Source organism: Palaemon carinicauda, chromosome 25 (assembly GCF_036898095.1).
Source record: "Palaemon carinicauda isolate YSFRI2023 chromosome 25, ASM3689809v2, whole genome shotgun sequence".
Taxonomy (NCBI): domain Eukaryota; kingdom Metazoa; phylum Arthropoda; class Malacostraca; order Decapoda; family Palaemonidae; genus Palaemon; species Palaemon carinicauda.
This window is the reverse complement of record NC_090749.1, coordinates 101,247,295-101,268,783: the sequence shown is the minus strand read 5'-3', so window position 1 is coordinate 101,268,783 and position 21,489 is coordinate 101,247,295. Positions and strand designations below refer to the sequence as shown.

Sequence of the window (21,489 nt, the reverse complement as noted above, 5' to 3'; positions counted from 1 at the left end):
CTAATTTATATTCTAAGGCTTTAGTAAGGCTGCAAGTTTCTGATACATAAGTTAATACTGGTAGGACCATCTGATTAAATACTTTTCTTTTTAGAGACTGTGGCAATTTAATTTTCATAATCTCATTTTCTTTACCAAATGCTCTCCATCCCAGGCTTATTCTTTTAATTTTGGTCTCCTGTCCTGGGGAAACACTTACTGTCTGGCCTAAAAGGTATATTCATTAACAATCTCTAGAGGTTCTTCCATAACACTTATTTATTGTCTTTGTATTTGCATTGAACATTATCTTAGTTTTACTTATATTTATTCTCAGTCCTACATTTCTGCTTTCTCTATTCAAATCTTCTATCATATTTTGTAATTCCTCCAATGATTCACTAAACACAACTATGTCATCTGCTAACCTTAAGTGGTTGAAGTATTCCGCAATAAAAGCAATTCCTACATTTTCCCAATCTAAATTCGTGAAAACTACTTCTATACATCTTAAGTAGGAATAAAATAGTCAATGCTGCTATCATCTTCTATATTCGGGAGCTTTCGACATAACTTATGTCATCTTCAGCCTATCTGCAATTATCATATGTAAAAATTAATAAAAATCATCCTAAGTACATAGTTAGGAAGATACACTTTCATGAACTGATCAACTAGCTTTAAAATCAACCAATCGAGGAACATAAAACCATATAAAAGACTTATTACACACATAACTATATAACTATATAAAAGACTCGATAACTAATATACCTAGCCACCTGCGGGCTTATAGCATCCTGCTTTTCCAACTAGAGTTGGAGATTAGCAAGTAATACTAATATATATATATATATATATATATATATATATATATATATATATATATATATATATAGAGAGAGAGAGAGAGAGAGAGAGAGAGAGAGAGAGAGAGAGAGAGAGAGAGAGAATTATGTATATATACACACTTATACTATATATATATATGTGTGTATTTTGCACACACATACAGTAGATAAGTGTATTATGTATATACACAATCCACATATGTATATAACTAATATATATATATATATATATATATATATATATATATATATATATAGATAGATATAGTATTTTTCCCCGTTTTGCAATTATGTCATATCTTTAATTAATCTGTTTCCTAGAAAAAATCTTTTCAAACCAGAAATGAATTTTTATTTTGAATTTCCCTCTACTATTAATTAATCTCTTATTATCTGATTTATAGTTCTCATTTTCCTCAGTCCATTGTGATTCACATAGTTTTAACATTTCCTTAATATTGATCCTTCAGGAGAGAGTTACTGGGTCCTTTGACTTGCCAGACAGTACTACATTTGATCCTTCTCTCTGGTTACGGTTCCCTTTCCCTTTGCCTACAAATACACCGAGTAGTGTGGCCTATTCCTTACATATTTTCCTCTGTTCTCATACACCTGACAACACTGAAATTACCAAACAATTCTTCTTCTCCCAAGGGGTTAACTACTACACTGTAATTGTTCAGTGACCACTTTCCTCTTGGTAAGGGTAGAAGAGACTCTAGCTATGGTAAGCAGTTCTTCTTTGAGAAGGACACTCCAAAATCAAACCATTGTTCTCTAGGCTTAGGTAGTGCCATAGCCTCTGTACCATAGTCTTCTTCTACTGTCTTGCTTTAGAGTTTCTTGCTTGAGGGTACACTCGGACACACTATTCTATCTTATTTCTCTTCCTTTTATATTGTTACAGTTTTTTATAGTTTTTATATAAAATATTTATTTTAGTGATGTTACTTTTTTTGATATTTTATTTTCCCCCTTTTCCTTTCCTCACTGGGCTATTTTCCCTGTTGGAGCCCTGGGGCTTATAGCATCCTGCTTTTCCAACTAGGGTTGTAGCTTAGCAACTAATAATAGTTATGGTGATAAGACAATGTATAAGCATATATATATATATATATATATATATATATATATATATATATATATATATATATATATGTGTGTGTGTGTGTGTGTGTGTGTGTGTGTGTGTACTCGAGAAATCTCCAGACCTTCTATTTATCAATTTACTTGTTTTTATCCGTACCCTGTCATTATTTATACCGGAGAAAACAGCGCAAGAAGGAAAAAAAATTTACTGCCTTGTATGACAGCCATTATTTTTGCAAGGAGGTCACCTAATAAAAACAAAAGAAGAAGAAATGCTTATATAGCAGACGATGCTATCTCTCTCTCTCTCTCTCTCTCTCTCTCTCTCTCTCTCTCTCTCTCTCTCTCTCTCTTGTACGAAGCTCGTGGGCGTGTGGGCGTATTATAGGCTGTGGCGTCTTAATAGTTCTCTTAAGAATTATGGCTTGTTCGTATTGTTGAGTGGAATGGTTCGGTGACTTTCCAATACTTTTCTCTTTTTTATCGCCTATTTATAGTTCTTCCTGGATTATTCCTCTCTCTTTCTCTTCCTCTAGTACATCTTACATCCATGACATGCAACATTTGCAATAATATATAAAAGAAATCATTTAATTCGCAAAAAAACACCTTAATAAAAAAAATGAAACTCATGATATGGCAATACGTAATGACACGTTGCCAGATGCCTCCAAGCGTGAATTTGTGCATCACCACGATGAGAATTCAATTTGCGATTTATAAATGTCGAATTTTGTGAGATTCTAATAAATTTATTTGTTTCTTGACCTTTGAATAAAAAGGAATAGATTATTTTTCTCTTGTTTTTTTTTTTTGGGGGGGGGGGGTAAAGTCAGTTATAATCGCTATTAGTTTATAAATATTTGTTTTAGATTTCTCTGCCTTTTCTCATATTTTTCCTTTTTTTGTTTGTTGTATATTACTGGTTTCCATTTTTCCATAGTAATTTTTGTATAATTTAAGGCATAATTCTGTTTTATATATATTTATAGAGTTTTTTGTCCTTTGTTTATATTTTTTTACTTCCCGTAAACAATAATTTCTTACATAGGCCTACACTAATTCCGAAAAAATAGGCCTGTTTTCTTACATAGGTCTTCACTAATTATAATTTTTAACCATATTTACTTGCCTATGTCATATCTAAATCAGTTGTGTTATGGAATAATAAAACTTAATGTATTTAAAAAAATGTATATTTATATTCATCAAAAGATTTATTTGACCGAAAATAACAATAATTAAAGATTACAGTTGAAATTCTTCAATGAAAATTGAGGTTTCTAATACTGAGACACACACACACACTCTCTCTCTCTCTCTCTCTCTCTCTCTCTCTCTCTCTCTCTCTCTCTCTAACCAGGGCTCACATTTTCAAGGTAAATACCCCAGATTGAGTAATTTTAGTTGATTTAGGGAAATTTCTAGACGGTATTTTCAAGGTAATTTTAATATTTTATTATATTTTTCATTGTTATCTTTTGATTATAGAGTAACACTGTGTATATAGAATTTGTTTGTCATATTTTTCTCTAAATAGGGATTTTTTCTTATTTATAATATATTTATTTTTGCGTTTTCTGATTTTTTTTTTAGTATTTAAGGTAATTTCCCTAAATTTGAGGTAAATTCTGGGGGTAATTCCATGAACGTAATATGAGGGACAAACTTTTAACCCCACAAAGACAGCCATTTAATATGTTTTGTTTTAACCCCCCCCTAGCCCCCCCCCCTTTTTCAGATACGCAAACAAACAAACGAACAAACGCAATATATGATTGCTGGGAATGAATTCAAAGGAACTAGCCATGTGCATCGTTCCTTCCAAAGTCACTGTCAGTCAGGGTTGCCAGGTTTTCTAAATGAGAAAAGGCCAACTTTTAATGAACAGAAGCTTCAAAAGGCCAACCCATTAGTAGAAAAAGGACAAATATATAGTAATTAAGGACCGCCCTTTTTTCATATTACTAAGGCCCAACCCATTTTTTAAAAAGGCCAAATTGGATTTTTTAGGCCTGAAAAAAGGCCAAACTGGCAACCCTGCTGTCAGTCTGTCAGGCTCAGTCTAGTGACAATACACGTGGCCTTGTGAATCTGTCAAGTTGTGTGTGCAAGTGAGTCTTATTTGAGTTATTTAATTTAGAATAATTGTATTTAAAATGACTTGTGAAAAGTAGACATATATATTGTAAGAAGCTTTCAAAGATTTAGATAAAAAAACATTGAATATTGGTTATTCTTGTATAGAACAGTAGACCTATAGCTATAATGTATCTTTATAACTTAAAAAAAAAAATGCTTTCTTCTAATTATACTGTTATAAAAATTGCCTATAACTAGTAAAATACATTCGGAACATTTTCTATTTATAAGAATTTTTTGTTTTTAAAGCAATTTTACCCTATTATAAGTTCTTATGCAAGGACAAAGCATTAGGTTAGGTTAGGTTGTGAATCCTAGGCCAAGGTCATATAGCCCTGTGTTTTGTTTCCTATATTAATATGATTTTTATCGGTTTTCTTATATGTCAGGCATCTATTTTAATAGAAAAATATGTTTTATACAGTTATCGTCATGCAAATCACCCATAATTTTAAAAATACAACAGGAAAACCTTTAAAAACCTCATTTACACTTGCAAGGATCATTTATGAATTATACAATTGGTTTTTTGGGCTCAGGCCATGTCGTCGTGATGGAAGTTCCTTCAAAGGTAGCTTCCTAGGTATATTTGACTACAGTAGTCAAATATACCTAGGAAGCTACCTTTGAAGGAACTTCCATCACGACGACATGGCTGCCTCACCCAAAAATATATTTTTCGCTTCGCTCAAAATCCGTTATGTTATCATATGAATACATTCCCCAGAGAGTTTTGTCACACAGTTACTGATATCATTGTTTTCCCAAGAGATATATAAGTGTTTAGCATGTTTATCTTATCAGTTTATCTATAACAATTAAGGGAGAGTAACTTTTCAATGATTGTCTATAAGTTTATCGAGGCTTAGAGGGTACTCACATTGTTACTCTGTGCAATGGATGCATTAAGGTTAGGCCTACCCCTACTTTTGTCGACTGGGGGGACACTTGTCATCCTAAAATACTAAAATCTTTGCTATATTGATGTTTTATATATATATATATATATATATATATATATATATATATATATATATATATACTGTATATATATATAAATAAATAAATAAATAAATAAATATAAAATGGCCAGCCTCTAGGGCATTGTCCTGCTTCCTAGGGTAATGTTACTGTCTCTTGCCTCTGCCATTCATGAGTGGCCATCAAAACCTTAAACTCCTGAGCCCTATGTTATACAGAATGGCTAACCTGAAGGTAACTACTGTTCATGACACTGTTAGGATACTGAGCATTGAAAATTAGACATGTGAAGGAGTATGATCAGTTTAGTGTATTTATGTAAGTCCCCGCTACGATTGTACGAGTTATTTTGCAATAAGTTAAGGTCGTAAGGGCTTTGAACTGTTACTGTCAGGGGTAGCAAGTTTGCTTACCACTATTTGTCTTGGTGTGTAAGCCTATTTCATTCTTGATATTTGAGAGTGGCCTAACCTAACGTAGGGGTAGTCGAGGATGGACTGGCGCGGGACCTAGATAGGATTGCTTGACCTTATCCATGTTGATGAAATATGCTGTGGGCAAATAGCCAAGATTTTAAACCTCATTGTAAAAGTGAAAAGTAGATTATCTCTGCAGCTGACACTACAGAACCAGCCTTTTTAGTTCGTTTTACTTTTTATTCTGATTTAAAAAGTTTAAAGGGTACTCATGAATGGCAGTGGCAAGGGACAGTGATATTCTCCTAGCAAGCAGGACAATGCCCTAGAGACTGATCATATATGCATATGATCAGCACCCAAGTTCCCTCTCCACCCAAGGTAGGACCAGGGAGGGCCAAGCAGTGACTGCTGATGACTAGACGGGTAGATCTATAAGCTCCCCCAAATCCGCTGTCCTTAGCTTGCAAAGATGGTGAGGTTTCACCGACCAAAGGAACTAACGAGTTTGAGCAGGACTCAAACCCTAGTCTGGCGATTACCAGGCAAGGACGTTACCAACAGGCCACCGCAACTTCCATGTCGAAGCATAATATCAATGAAATACGATTCTTTAACCCTTTTACCCCCAGGCTATTTGGAACTTTCCAACCCTTAACCCCCAGGGGTTATTTTTTTTTCAAGCACATTTTGGAGTATATTTTTTTAAATTGCTCTAACAGCCTTAATTTTCATCATAGAGAGGCCAGGTTGGTCTCATTCTCTTGGAAAATGCCTGAAGTTTCTCAAAAAATTATAAAAAATATACAAAAAAAATTTAAATAGCAATTTTTGGCAAGGACGTACCGGTACGTCCATGGGGGTAAAGGGATGAGTTTTGTGAAATGTACCAGTATGTCCTTTGGGGGTAAAAAGGGTTAATGGAGAGGTTATTTCTATCTGCACCAGACTTGAAAGCAATACTCATGTGATTGAAGATCAACTAATAGCCAGAATGATAAAAGTCTCCCCCGGGGTTGGAATGTTGTGCCCCAGGAATCTTTAGAGTTCATGCATCCTCTAACATCCCCAGTACAGCCTGACCCAGCCTAAACCTGCAATTATGACTCCTTTTCCTTTCCTGACCAGGGAGCTTTTGCCTTCTGTAAACCCTGACCTTTTACTACCTTTGGGTGGGAGACGAAAGTGGCATGAAGTTACACCCGACCTTATCGGACAATTTGCAGGGCAAGGCTTCATCCCTATCGAGTAATCCTCGTCTGCTAACAACTATGTTTGGGCTCAAGCCATGTCGTCCTGATGGAAGGTTCCTTCAGCAGCTTTTTAAGGGTATATATGACATCAGGACGACATGGCTATCTCACCCAAAAATAGATTTTTCGCTTCGCTCAAAATTCGTTGTTTGGCAGTGGGGCGTGGTGGTGAAAGCACATTCACATTGGGGTTGGCAGCTCTTTATTATTATTGTTATTATAATTATTAATGTTTTCATATTTATCATTTATAGTTCCTGTTTATTGTTATTCTATTATGTAATTAGCTTAAAAGGTTATAAAACTAGGTGATAAATAATACATTCACTCTAATAATATTAGTACATGTATAGGTAACAAGTACTATACAAGTCTGAAACAGCTCAAAGGACTTTGATATTAGTTTTGAATACTCATAGATTGCCTTGAGTTCATTGACTTTTGTAGCTATTGAAGTATAAGTCTAGTTCGTCTCTGTGGTCGGCGTTTCCTCTAGAGCAAATGTTTTTATGTTGACCAGGCTGACATGAGTCTTTTTATAGTTTATATATGACATATCTGTTTTTGACGTTGTTAATAGTTTATATAGGACATTTTTGGGCTCAAGTCATGTCGTCCTGATGGAAGGTTCCTTCAGTAGCTTCCTAAGGGTATAGCCTATATGACTACAGGACGACATGGCTATCTCACCCAAAAGTAGATTTTTCGCTTCGCTCAAAATCCGTTATCTGTTTTGACATTGTTACTCTTTTTAGAATGATTTATTGTTGATTTATTCCCATCATTTATTTATTTCCTTATTTCCTTTCCTCACTGGGCTATTTTTCCCTATTGGAGCCCTTGGGCTTATAGCATCTTGCTTTTCAAACTAGGGTTGTAGCTTGGCTAGTAATAATAATAATACTGTAATAATAATAATAGAGCAACGGTATACAGTAGGCAGATAGGCTAACGGAATTTAATAACATCACAATACCTTAGGCATGGATTGTCTAGTTGATCCATTGCTAGAATTAATTTGGACCAAGAACTTTATCAATCCAAGTAAAAGAACAATTTTCTTATTTTAATTTTTTCCCCACAGAGTTTAGCGTCATGGTCGAGTTTGCAGGAACCTACGCTCATGATAGAGATGACAATTTTGAGGAAGTCTTGGTTAAAGTGGGTAAGTTGACCTCTGTTAAAGATATACTCCTATTTTCGTCTTTGAGAGCAAGTTGTTCCAAACGAGCATTCAATCTTTTTGTCCTTTAAAATAGGGGATTTCTTCCGTGGAGTTGGGAAGGCCGTCGAGTTTGTTATCGGGGCAATTAATGACAGGTGCCGAGTGCCGGCAAGTAGCCCACTCATTTACCTGTAACGTGTTTGATTAAAGTCTGGATGAAAGGTAGAAGGATTAGGTGTTTGGCGCTGTCAAATAGAATGTCTTGCAATACGATAGCACCGTAGCTATTGCTAAGGACTCTTGTGTACCGTTCCTTTAGGCCCTAGCTACATTCATTTTATAATTATCTACTTTACTTCTATTCATCTGCTTTACTTCCATTCCTGCTGTCTTTCTTTCATTTTTCTATCATGTATTTCTTAACTGTGGCACTCCTAAACTTGTTGCATCTCAGCTTTAGTTCGTAACGCCCATAATAAAATATTAAAATCCTAAGACAGATTAAGTCAGCATACATTAATTTTGTATATTTTCCTGGTTTAGTCATATGCTCTTTAGAATCATTCATCATTTAAAGGTTTAAAGGTTACTCATGAATGGCAGAGGCAAGGGACTATGCCCTAGAGATTGACCATATAAGATTAACGCCCAAGCCCCCTCTCCACCCAAGCTTGGACCAAGGAAGGCCAGGCAATGGCTGCTGATGACTCAGTAGATGGACCAATAGGTTCCTCCAAACCCCCTATCCTTAGCTCACAAGGATGGTAAGCTTGCAGACACCAAAGGTACTAATGAGTCTGAGCAGGACTCAAATCTCGACTGGCAATCACCAGGCAGAGACGTTACTAATCAGGCCACAACAACCCGATTTAATAGCAACGTTACTTTCTCTCTTGCAGGCGTCGGGTTCCTATTCCGCAAGATAGCATCGAGGGCCAAGCCAACGATGAAAGTAGAAGTCAAGGACGACACCTGGACGATAACCACCGTGTTACCCATCAAGACATTGGTCTGGAGTTTTAGACTGAATGAGGAGGTGGAGTTGGAAGGGCCAGAAGGAAAGATGAAGGTAAACAGATTTAAAAAAGCCTTTTTTCAATATTTAACTTAGCCGGTGATTATAATAGCTGCAGCTCTGCTGCTCGACAGAAAACTCTACGGAAAAAATCCGCCAGCGATCGCTATGCAGGTAGGGGGTGTACTTCAACAGCGCCATCTGTCGTCCAAGTACCCAGTACTCATTGTAAACAAAGAACTCAATTTTCTCTCTGTCGTGCTACCGGCAAGACCTACTAATTCGCTGTTGCTAACTGGATTTGTTTTCACAACTATTTGGTGAAGTACACTTTTCTAGTTTTGAGCTTTCGCTGTGCAGGCTTTATCTTCAATAAATCCTTGCATTCTTTTTTTGATATCGGATTATTTGTTGATGACTTTGGATAGTTTTTGAATTCCCCTTTGACCAATTCAAAATGGCTGACCCTTCTCAAGTCCCAAAATTCAGGAAGTGTAATGCTAGGGACTGTTCAAGGCGTCTTCCGAAGGCCTCTATCGATCCTCACACCGTTTGTTCCAATTGTCGGGATAAAACCTGTCAATTGGAAGATCGATGTGAGGAATGCGTTGGGCTTTCGGAATTCGATTTTATCGAATTCCAAAAATATACACGTAGGCTAGAGAGAGATAGAGTCAGGAGAAGTTCATCTCGTTCTGTTGATTTTTCCTCTCCTCATGCCCCACAACCTATTCCTTCCCCTGTAGTGGTTGCTCCTAATCCCCCTTCTGGCACTCAGGAACCTTCGATGGCTGATATGATGCGTGAGAGAGTTGAGTCCCTGGCTAGTGACCGTAACCAGCTCATGGCGGACGTCAAGGAGCTGAAGTGTAAAAGTGCAGTGGGAAGTGATAAAGTGAGTGATAGTGTTGTGGATAGTGTTGCGCTTGAGGGTTCGTCTGTTCGTGCCTGTCGTCCTCCTAGTCCGGGACCTCTTGCAAGCTCCCAAGTCCAGGGGAGAAGCAATGTCGTACGACCAATGGGTTCGAGAGGCTTTAATCAGCGAACAGACGTGCCCTCCGTGGTTTCGGGCGTATCTACCCAAGATTGCCCCACCCACACAAAGACGAGAGAGCCCATTTATTCCTCGTCTGTGGAAGAGGTTTCTCGCAAGAAACCATGGACCAAGGTCTCACGACCGCTTAAGCGCAAGTCGGTCCCTTCCGCGCAAGTCCAACGGCCCAGTTGTAGCCACTGGGTCAGTTCGGACTCGCTGCAGTCTTCCGATGACTGCTCACCTCCTAAGAGAGGCAAAGCGGTACCGCCGCAGACAGTTACACCGTCTGTCGCCGCACCTGCTCCTGCAGACCCCAAGTGGTCTTTGCTGCAGAACATGCAGTCACAATTAACGTCTCTGATGCAGGACTTTCGTGCGGAGAAGGTTGCTGCTGCACCAGCCTCTTGCCTACAACCAACCACACACTCGGTTGTGCGTCCTGTGGACGCTGAGGCAACCTTCTTGCGCACTCCAGTTGAGAGAGTTCCGCCACCCATGCGTTCCAGTGTACCCTGCCAGCCGCATGTTGACGTTCAGCGACGCACGGAGCCTTCCGTTGACGTTCGCGAGACACAACAACAGTCAGAGTTGTTTTGTTTTGACGCGGTGCGTCAACCTCCGCAACCCAGTGTGGTTGCCACCGCGCACCCGCATCAGGCTAGACAGTCTGGAGTAGACGCTGTGCGTCCCCGCGCTGCTATGGTTGTTGCCAGCTCACAGACTGGGCAACAGTTCCATGACGTTGCGTCCGGTTCAGTCACGCGTGCACCCGTGCGACCGGACTCGGCTAACCAGCCGTTACCTACTCCATTGCCGCTTCCTCCTCAATACTCGGATGATGATGGTGCCGCTCACGTTGATGAACCACATTCGGATCTTGACGAGCCTAAGTCCACGCAACCCTCTTTGGACTTTAGAAAAGTTCTAGCTCTGTTCAAAGAGATGTTTCCGGACCAGTTTGTGTCTGTGGCTCCGCGCTCTCCTCCGTCAGAGTTTGTATTAGGTATGCCGTCATCCTCGCCTGCCTTTACTAGACTCGTCCTCGCATGCTCGTCCAAGAGAGCTTTACGAGTGGTAGGAGAATGGATGCAGTCCAAAAAGAGTCTAGGGAAGACAGCCTTTATGTTTCCCCCTGCTAAACTCTCTTCTAAATCGAGCGTCTGGTATGCCACGGGAGAAGTTCTCGGCTTGGGAGTTCCTGCTAAATCGAGCGTCTGGTATGCCACGGGAGAAGTTCTCGGCTTGGGAGTTCCTGCCTCTGCCCAGGGCGACTTCTCAAGTCTTGTAGACTCTCCCCGCAGGCTAGCCATGAGACGCTCGAAAATATGTTGGTCATCTTCGGACCTAGACCACCTTTTGAAAGGGTTATTTAGAGCCTTTGAGGTCTTCAACTTTTTAGACTGGTGTCTGGGAGCTTTAAGCAGGAAGATCTCTCCGTCAGAGAAGGAAACTTCTTTGCTCATCATGTCCTGCATGGACAAGGCCATACGTGACGGGTCTAGTGAGCTTGCTGCATCGTTCGTATCCGGAGTCCTCAAGAAGCGTGAGAACCTTTGCTCTTTCCTGTCAGCTGGAGTGACACCTTGTCAAAGATCCGAACTTCTGTTTGCTCCTCTTTCTAAGTGCCTCTTTCCAGAGGACTTGATTAAGGAGATTGCTGCTTCTTTGATACAGAAGGACACTCATGACCTGGTTGCGTCCTCTGCTCGCAAAGCCACCCCTTTGCCTACCTTGTCAGCTAGACCAAGGATGGACACTCCAGCGTCCCGATTTATTCCGCCCTTTCGTGGCAGAGCCTCCAGCAGAGGAGGTGCTCGTGCCGAAGGGAGACGTGGAAAGAAGAAAGGAACCAAGTCCTTTAAAGGCAGAGTCTGACTGCCAGCTTCTTCAGACAGCAGTGAGAGCCAGACTCAAGAACTTCTGGCAGACCTGGGAGAAGAGAGGCGCAGATGCACAATCTGTGAAGTTGCTCAGAGAGGGGTACAAGATCCCGTTTGTACGAAAACCCCCTTTAGCAACGTCTCCCATCGATCTCTCTCCCAGGTACAGAGAGGAAGACAAGAGACGAGCATTGAAACAGGAGGTGTCTCTCTTACTAGAAAAGGGAGCGGTAGTCAAAGTCCTGGACCATCAAACCCCGGGCTTCTACAACCGTCTCTTCTTAGTGGCAAAGAAGACAGGAGGGTGGAGGCCGGTGCTAGACGTCAGTGCGCTGAATGTCTTTGTCACAAAGCAGACGTTCTCCATGGAGACCACAAAGTCCGTTCTAGCAGCGGTCAGAAGGGAAGACTGGATGGTCTCTTTAGACCTAAGGGACGCATACTTCCACGTCCCCATCCACCCAGACTCCCAACCTTTTCTGAGATTTGTTTACGAAAAGGTTGTCTACCAGTTTCAAGCCCTGTGCTTTGGCCTAAGCACAGCTCCTCTTGTGTTTACGAGGCTGATGAGGAATGTAGCCAAATTCCTTCATTTAGCGGACATCCGAGCCTCCCTCTATTTGGACGACTGGCTTCTAAGAGCTTCTTCCAGTCGTCGCTGTCTGAAGGATCTAAAGTGGACTCTAGATCTGACCAAGGAATTGGGTCTCCTTGTCAATATGGAAAAGTCTCAAGTGGTCCCATCCCAAACTATTGTGTATTTAGGGATGGAGATTCACAGTCTAGCTTTTCGGGCTTTTCCGTCGGCCCCCAGAACGAGCCAAGCCCAGTTATGCATCCAGAACATGCTGAAGAAGGAACGGTGTTCAGTCAGGCAGTAGATGAGTCTGATAGGGACACTATCATCCCTGGAACAGTTCGTATCGTTGGGAAGACTACACCTCCGTCCTCTTCAATATCACCTAGCTGTTTACTGGAAAAAGGACAAGACGCTAGAAGCGGTCTCGATCCCCATTTCCAAGAAGATGAAGTCTTGCCTGACTTGGTGGAAGGACAGTATCAGCCTCAGAGAGGGTCTGCCCCTGGCTGTTCAGACTCCCAACCACGTTCTCTTCTCGGACGGATCGGACACAGGCTGGGGCGCGACATTAGACGGTCGGGAATGCTCGGGAACTTGGAACTCGAGTCAAAGGACAATGCATATCAACTGCAAGGAGCTACTGGCAGTTCATCTGGCCTTGAAAAGCTTCAAGTCTCTCCTTCAAGGCAAAGTGGTGGAGGTGAACTCGGACAACACCACGGCTTTGGCGTACATCTCCAAGCAAGGAGGGACCCACTCTGACGTTGTACGAGATCGCAAGGGACCTCCTCACCTGGTCAAAAGGTCTAAACATTTCGCTAGTAACGAGGTTCATCCAAGGCAGCTTGAATGTCATGGCAGATTGTCTCAGTCGAAAGGGACAAATCATTCCAACAGAATGGACCCTACACAAGGATGTGTGCAAGAGACTTTGGGCCACATGGGGCCAGCCAACCATAGATCTCTTCGCAACCTCGATGACCAAGAGGCTCCCAATATATTGCTCACCAATCCCGGACCCAGCAGCAGTTCATATAGATGCCTTTCTCCTAGATTGGTCACATCTAGACCTATATGCATTCCCCCCGTTCAAGATTGTCAACAAGGTACTGCAGAAGTTCGCCTCTCACGAAGGGACAAGGTTGACGTTAGTTGCTCCCCTCTGGCCCGCGAGATAATGATTCACCGAGGTACTTCGATGGCTAGTGGACGTTCCCAGAACGCTTCCTCTAAGGGTGGACCTTCTACGTCAGCCACACGTAAAGAAGGTACACCAAGGCCTCCACGCTCTTCGTCTGACTGCCTTCAGACTATCGAAAGACTCTCGAGAGCTAGAGGCTTTTCGAAGGAGGCAGCCAGGGCGATTGCTAGAGCAAGGAGGACATCCACCCTTAGAGTCTACCAATCGAAGTGGGAAGTCTTCCGAAACTGGTGCAAGTCAGTATCAGTATCCTCGACCAGTACCTCTGTAACTCAAATAGCTGACTTCCTTTTATACCTGAGGAAAGAACGATCTCTTTCAGCTCCCACTATCAAGGGTTACAGAAGCATGTTGGCATCAGTCTTCCGTCACAGAGGCTTAGATCTTTCCAACAACAAAGATCTACAGGACCTCCTTAAGTCTTTTGAGACCACGAAGGAGCGTCGTTTGGCTACACCTGGTTGGAATTTAGACGTGGTACTAAGATTCCTCATGTCAGAAAGGTTCGAGCCGCTACAATCAGCCTCCTTTAAAGATCTCACTTTAAAGACTCTTTTCCTGGTTTGCTTAGCCACAGCTAAAAGAGTCAGTGAGATTCACGCCTTCAGCAGGAACATCGGATTTTCATCTGAAACGGCTACATGTTCTCTACAACTTGGTTTTCTAGCCAAAAACGAGCTACCTTCTCGTCCTTGGCCGAAATCGTTCGATATTCCAAGCCTATCAAATATGGTTGGAAATGAACTAGAAAGAGTCTTATGCCCTGTGAGAGCTCTTAAGTTCTATTTAAGACGAACTAAATCTTTACGAGGACAGTCAGAAGCTTTATGGTGTTCAGTTAAGAAACCATCTTTGCCTATGTCAAAGAATGCTTTATCCTATTTTATCAGACTGTTAATACGAGAAGCTCATTCACATCTGAGTGAAGAAGACCAAGCTTTGCTGAAGGTAAGGACACATGAAGTTAGAGCTGTCGCAACTTCAGTGGCCTTTAAACAAAATAGATCTCTGCGAAGTATAATGGACGCAACCTATTGGAGAAGCAAGTCAGTGTTCGCGTCTTTTTATCTTAAGGATGTCCAGTCTCTTTACGAGAACTGCTACACTCTGGGACCATTCGTAGCAGCGAGTGCAGTAGTGGGTGAGGGCTCAACCACTACATTCCCCTAATTCCATAACCTTTTTAATCTTTCTCTTGAAATGTTTTTATTGTTGTTTTTGGGTTGTCCGGAAGGCTAAGAAGCCTTTCGCATCCTGGTTGATTTGGCGGGTGGTCAAATTCTTTTCTTGAGAAGCGCCTAGATTAGAGGTTTTGATGAGGTCCTGTGGTATGGGTTGCAACCCTTTACACTTCAGATCCTAGGGGTCGCTCAGCATCCTAAGAGGATCGCGAGGCTCCGTAAGGAAGACGTACTTAAAAAGGCAGAGTAATTGTTCAAGTCGACTTCCTTACCAGGTACCTATTTATTTTATTTTTGTTATTTTGATAACTTCTAAAATGAAATAAAAAATCCTTAGCTCATAATAATGTAAACATTTATTGCTGGTCTCTACCCACCCCCCTGGGTGTGAATCAGCTATTATAATCACCGGCTAAGTTAAATATTGAAAAATGTTATTTTGATAATAAAATAAATTTTTGAATATACTTACCCGGTGATTATAAATTAAAGGACCCTCCCTTCCTCCCCAATAGAGACCCAGTGGACCGAGGAGAAAATTGAGTTCTTTGTTTACAATGAGTACTGGGTACTTGGACGACAGATGGCGCTGTTGAAGTACACCCCCTACCTGCATAGCGATCGCTGGCGGATTTTTTCCGTAGAGTTTTCTGTCGAGCAGCAGAGCTGCAGCTATTATAATCACCGGGTAAGTATATTCAAAAATTTATTTTATTATCAAAATAACATTTTAGGAATGTTTTTAACCAAAGCGAACGCATTTTCTGACTTTTTAAAGCACTCGGACACTGGCCACCAGAGATTGCACAAAGAAGTGAATGTTTTAACATTAGTTGTCAAGTTCTTGATGCTCATTTGAAGTCAACTTGGTGAACATGTGATATTCACAATTCTGAAGTTATGTGACAGAATATTTAAGACAATGAAAAAAAAATATTGTAAATATATGTTGAGAAATTAAAAATGAAGGGAAAGTCTTAAACATATTTGAAGTTAAACTAAAGACTTGTACAGTGTTATTTTTCAATGGCAAAATATTTAAGACAAATAAAAAACTTATTGTGAATTTATATTAGGAAATTTACAATTAAGGGAAAATCTTAAACGTATTTGAAGTTAAACTAAAGACTTGTACAGTGTTATTTTTCAGTGGCAAAATATTTAAGACAATTTAAAAAAACTTTTTGCAAATCTATGTTGGGAAATTAAAAATGATGGAAAAATGTTAAATATGATTGAAGTTATTCTAAAGACTTGTATAGTGTTATTTATCAGAATATTATTGTCCAAACTAAAATATACATAGGTTATTGGTTATTTAGATTTTTAGCATCTTAAATTTTGGAGAAATTCCATGACATTTTACTCTTTTTCAGGCCACATTTACTCTGGATGGAAATGTGCTCAAGCAGATGCCCACTGAACCAGCGAATGAAAAGGCCATGTCTGTCCTGAGAGAATTTTCTGACGAGGGATTGAAGCAGGTTAGAATTTAGCCCTTTTTTCATATGCACTGCATCTTTGGCATTCTACGCTTCCCCATTATCGGGCCTGGGTGAGAGGAGAGTATCATGATGCATGTCCCTTTTGTATAAAGTAAAATCATGTGTTAACCCTTTTACCTCCCGGCTATTTGGAAATTTCCTACCCTTAACCCCCAGGGGGTTATTTTTTTCCCAGCACATTTTGCAGTATATTTTTTTTTAAATTGCTCTAACAGCCTTAATTTTTGTCATAGAGAGGTCAGGTTGGTCTCATTCTCTTGGAAAATGCCTGAATTTTCTCAAAAAAATATCAAAAATATGAAAAAAAAATTTTTTATAGCATTTTTTTTGCAAGGACGTACCGGTACGTCCCAGGGGGTAAAGGGATGGCTTTTGTGAAACGTAGCAGTACGTCCTTTGGGGGTAAAAGGGTTAATATACTCTGTGATACATCATGTCAATCATAAAAATTACCTGAACAGTAAATGCCTGACTCAATAGAATTGGTTCTAACTCAGAACGATACTGCTTAACTCTGGGACAACATTCCCCCTTGAATGTGGTCAATCTTGGAATTTGTTTTGTATTGCAATGTTCAACTAGAAAAGCACTCTGAGAGTGCAGACCTCTGCCAAGGCAGCCTATGTCTTGAAACCAGCTTAATTGCCGTTCCCAGAATCAATTTAGACAGTAGGCGTATTTGAAGTCTGTGTGACAACCATGTGCGAACTTGTTTAAGGTTTATGTTAATTCAGTTAACCTTTTGCTCGACCTTGACCTTGATCTTTGACCTATGTCTTTCAAAATTAAATCACTTTCACTTCTCAGCCTAACAATTATTCCCCAGAAAGTTTCACTACTCGAGTAAGATTGTGGCCAGGAAGTTGTTTACAAACAGTGGGGAGAATTAACCCTCCTCCCAACTTCATTGGCGGAGGTAACAAGGAACTAAATACCAGTACAGTACAGGACATAACTGCTTAGGGTGTTGGGAGGTTACTGTCATTTTAAGATTTCCTACTTTTTTTCATAATTACAGGAACCCCACTTTTTGCAAGTTTCATTCACTGGCTAGAATGTTTTATAATCCTGATTCTGTTTCATACTCGGGATATTATAATTGTAAATATTCGCATGTGTGTTTTTACTCAAATTGAACGAAAGGTGGACCTCATGACTAGCAACAAGTGATTAAAATTTAAGAAGAAGGAACAGATTGACAGATTTTACAAGAGCAAAGGTTGCATAGGTTTATAGTTAACAAACACTCATACAGTAAGGAGTATCGTTTTGCATCCTGGGGAAGGTCTCTGCATGTGGTTCTATCTGGTGAAGTTGAAGCAAAGAAATCAAATCTCTTGGATCTCAGTCCAAACTTAGAGTAAATTCATCTGACCATTTTGAACTCTGTGCTTGTTTTATTGTCCTTGCTTTAGGCATTAGTCTTAAGCACTACAGTACTTCATTGGATTTCACTCTCACTTTATTATAACACAAGTCACGAACTGGAAGGTTAACTGGTTTGATAATTCTTTCATGTAAATCACTTATTAGTTATTGAACTTTCTTCTTCCTTCTGTGTTTCCTGCATAATTTAATGAGCTTCTCCTAACCTGCTTCTCCAGCACTGCCTCTGTGGTTCATGGGTATTGAGAAAAATAAAAGTTATCCAAAGGTTACACATTTCATAATTTGTGGAAGATCTTAAGTAATCCCTAACTGTTCACAAGTCCATTTACTAAAACAATATCCGCAGGTATTTAGTTCTATGCATATACAAACCTTTTGCCGTATGAAATAGGGAGATGCCTTTAGCGATGCTGGAATGTTTATTGAATTAGTAACAAGGTATAGTTGGTAATGACAGGCAGATGCAATGGTAAGCCTTACCCACCCGCTTGTCACTGAATAGCCACACTTTTCTTTGTTCGTTTTGCTGATCTCTCGACTTACTGGGTCTTTTCTTATATTCATTTGGGATGTTTTTTCCTATTTTTCGTGAACACTCTTGCTTATGAGTGCAAGTGCACGGAGGGGTAAGAAAGTTTTTGTAGTAAATTCTATTCTTAAAATTTTTTAGTAAATTTTATTTTTAGGAGTATAAAAACCTTCAACCCCCCATGTGTTTTATACTTTAGCGAGAAGGGAAATTTAAGCAGCCCCCCCCCACTTGCCGTGGAAATGTGGTTATTGCCAGTCTTATCAGAATGATGATGACTTTGTGGTATAACTTTCCTCACTTTTTGGGAGCTTTTCTGCCATCGGAGGGAATACCAGATTCAGACTGAGTTTTCTCATAAATGGGTGTCAAATAGTGAAAATTATTTGACCGGCAGGCACACCTTGCATCACTGGTGTTCCTTGGATGGTGATGATCCTTGCGTCATGTAGTGTCTAGCGAGTGTTCCCAATGCTCGTCTTGTACTTAAAACCCTCAGTGTCTCCTCCTCCAAGGGAGGGAAGCCATTATCGGCTGCCTAGAATGTGGCTCCACTTTGATAGCAAGGAGAAGTAGAGGAAAAATTCACTCTCTTTCCCTTATCTGTCATCTTCCTCCTCCTTTCTCTCCATTGGAAACTTCATCCTTGAGAACACGTAGAAGAATATAGTCGAGCGGAAAGACCTCTCTCTTAAATTTTCTGGGACTTATAGCAAGCGTTCGTGTCCTTCAGGAGGGTGTGACGGTACCCACAGCTATCTGGTACCTTGTGAGTCACTCAAGCAGAACGTGCCGCTGTTACAGTTACTGAACGCCAGCACCGTAGACCAGCTTATTTTCCTACACCTATCCTGTTCCTCTTGTGATATAGGAGGATTGTTCGTAATCCTTATGTCCCACTCTGTTCTGACACAGAACTCATGCATCAGGCAGTATCTTTGTGGTTGGTTAGCGATCCTGAACCTGGTGTGACATCCACTGCTGTTTCATCAATCGCAGGTGATAAGTTGTATCATGGACCAGTGACCAGTGTTTACATATATGCATCCTATACATTATATGAATATTGTCTGTTACAATGCATGCGCATGAGTCAAGACCTCAGCACTCCATGCACCGTCACGCTTTTATCTACTCTTGATACAAGCCGCAAGCCTCGTAGAGCATCCCTGTGTATACCCTCGTTGCTGTATGACATAAAACAGCTTATAACTCTGGATATTATTCCTTCATTCCTTTAATTATCTATCTTTTACAAGGCCTTATCTTTTATCACTAGCGAGCCCCCTCTCTAGGCAGATACATATATAGGGATTGTTCACGGTACTCCGCGTGCTGATGAAACTCAATGCGCCGACCGATATCTGTATGGTAAATTAGGGATTATGAGCTTACTGTAACATCTACTGCTGGGTACCTTTTAACTTCTATGGAATTTCCCACCGACCAGTACCTTCGGGGTTGGTCAGCACAGTGAGACTGTTGCAACAGTGGATGCTATTTGCATCTGTATCAAGTGACCTGCCCTTTTGGACCAAACACCAACTCATATGCAATTGAAAGTAAGGATACATTGTCGTATGAAGCTATGCTCCTCCTCCTCCTTTTCTTTCCCTTCTGATTCTGATGTTCTTTTTCTAAGAAGTTGAAATAGTCCAGAGAGGCCAATCTCAAGAAGTCCCTTGTAAGTTCAAGCGATCTCTCTTCGAGGGGGCAAATCGCCACTGTTGATTGGCTATTGGCTGCGGGGCTGATCATTAGTGCCTTAGCCTATTAGTCCAATATCCAGGCTGGGCATATGGGGCCATGGCCAATTGGTCCAGTATGGGGTGAGCACAACATGGGCCAAGTGATAGAGGAGTTTGAGCCCCCCCCCCCCCTCCCTCTCCTTTTACCTGGACTAGAGAATCCTGTACCACTTCAGTCTCTTTACTTTCACAGGGTACTTTAGTACAGTACCTGTTTAATAGAGGGAGAGTACATTGTATCACTCTTTCTTGCTTGAGGGAGAGATTGTTTCCAAGACAGGAAAGGAGATTATTCACAGCCCAATTCATTATCTGCCTCCTGATTATACGTTCCCAGATCTGTTCGGATTTGAGTGCTAGAATTCTAAGAAGAGGAAATAATTCCCAGAATGGGCTGACGAGCACTTCGTCTCTAACATCGAAGTACCGTTGACCTGGCCTTCTCCAAATCCCAGCAATATCCTCCCGCAGGTTCTTCCTCCAGAAGGGTTGGACCCTGCTCCACCCTTTCTTGTTCCTCCCAGGCTCAGTCCAGGAGGGAGAAGAAAGGGCAAGAATGATCTAGAGGTATGCCTCCCCCTTTTGTCCCATAACCTCCCTCTTCCATTCAAATCCATTCCAGACCTACCTTCCAGGTAACATCTCTGGACATGTGCCACAGGTGAAATGATCATGCATTTGTGCTGGAAGTCTTGTTTGACCTCCAGTCCTCTCCCGTAAGCTCTTCGCGACTTGTCGCAGGGACAGAGTACGAGTCCGTACTCCTTTCAGCCAAACCAGTTCTTGTCAGCCCGTGTTGAGTTGGAACTTTTGCTTCATACCTGGCATCCAGAAATGATGAATTCATTTTTTTGCTGACTTGAGGGACTTCTAGTGCATATTGGCATTTAGTCATTTTGAAAGTGCCTCATTTGTTCTTTAGGTGTCTACCGGAGTGTTAACCTTTGGTTGCTTAGAATGAACTCTTTGAAGTCTTGGGGAGACGAAATAGAGACTACACACGCAGTCTTATCCCAATCTGAGGATTGTGATTGAGGGGAGTCTAATATCACACCAAAGCTAAGGATGAAATAACTACTGGCTGTTACCTTAAGGTTTAGTCGGCTGATTCTATAAGCCAGGTGAAGGTGAACATTGCTCCAACTTTCATTATTTCTGTCTTGACATAGATGGAGTGCCATGGCCTTTAGGCAACTGTTCTCCCTCTCCTCAGGGGATTGAAAGCTCACATCCTTCGACACGTACCTCTAGGGTTGGTCGAACAGTTGTGAGCCCAAAAGAGCATGATAGTTATCTCCTTGGGTTAGATGCAGGTGAACGGTATTGGTAAGGACCTAGCACCGACTTCACAGATCTGGCGAAGGTGAAACTTTTTGCCAGCCATCCCCGGTTCATGCCATTATAGGAAGGGTGTCCTTGCCCTTAGTGAGCAGCTCTTCTCTGTCAGGAGGGAGCAACTCAGCTCACGCACTGATTGATTTCTTCGGGGTCCATTAAGCAAAGCGAGAGCCCGGGTGACAGCCACTTCTAAAACCCTGGTTGCTGGTGA

General features: G+C 40.9%; 1 protein-coding gene across 1 annotated transcript in view; it reads left to right on the top strand.

Annotated features, from left to right (window-relative positions):
• Positions 1-3,691: 3,691 nt before the first annotated feature.
• LOC137619168 (fatty acid-binding protein-like) overlaps positions 3,692-21,489 on the top strand; it is a 39,070-nt gene continuing 21,272 nt past the window's right edge. Inside the window, exons 1-5 of the mRNA XM_068349354.1 lie at positions 3,692-3,761; positions 3,972-4,033; positions 7,796-7,876; positions 8,776-8,945; positions 16,146-16,253. Of these exons, the coding sequence (XP_068205455.1) occupies positions 7,807-7,876; positions 8,776-8,945; positions 16,146-16,253 (348 nt within the window). The 5' untranslated portion in view covers positions 3,692-3,761; positions 3,972-4,033; positions 7,796-7,806. The remainder of the gene's footprint in view (positions 3,762-3,971; positions 4,034-7,795; positions 7,877-8,775; positions 8,946-16,145; positions 16,254-21,489) is intronic.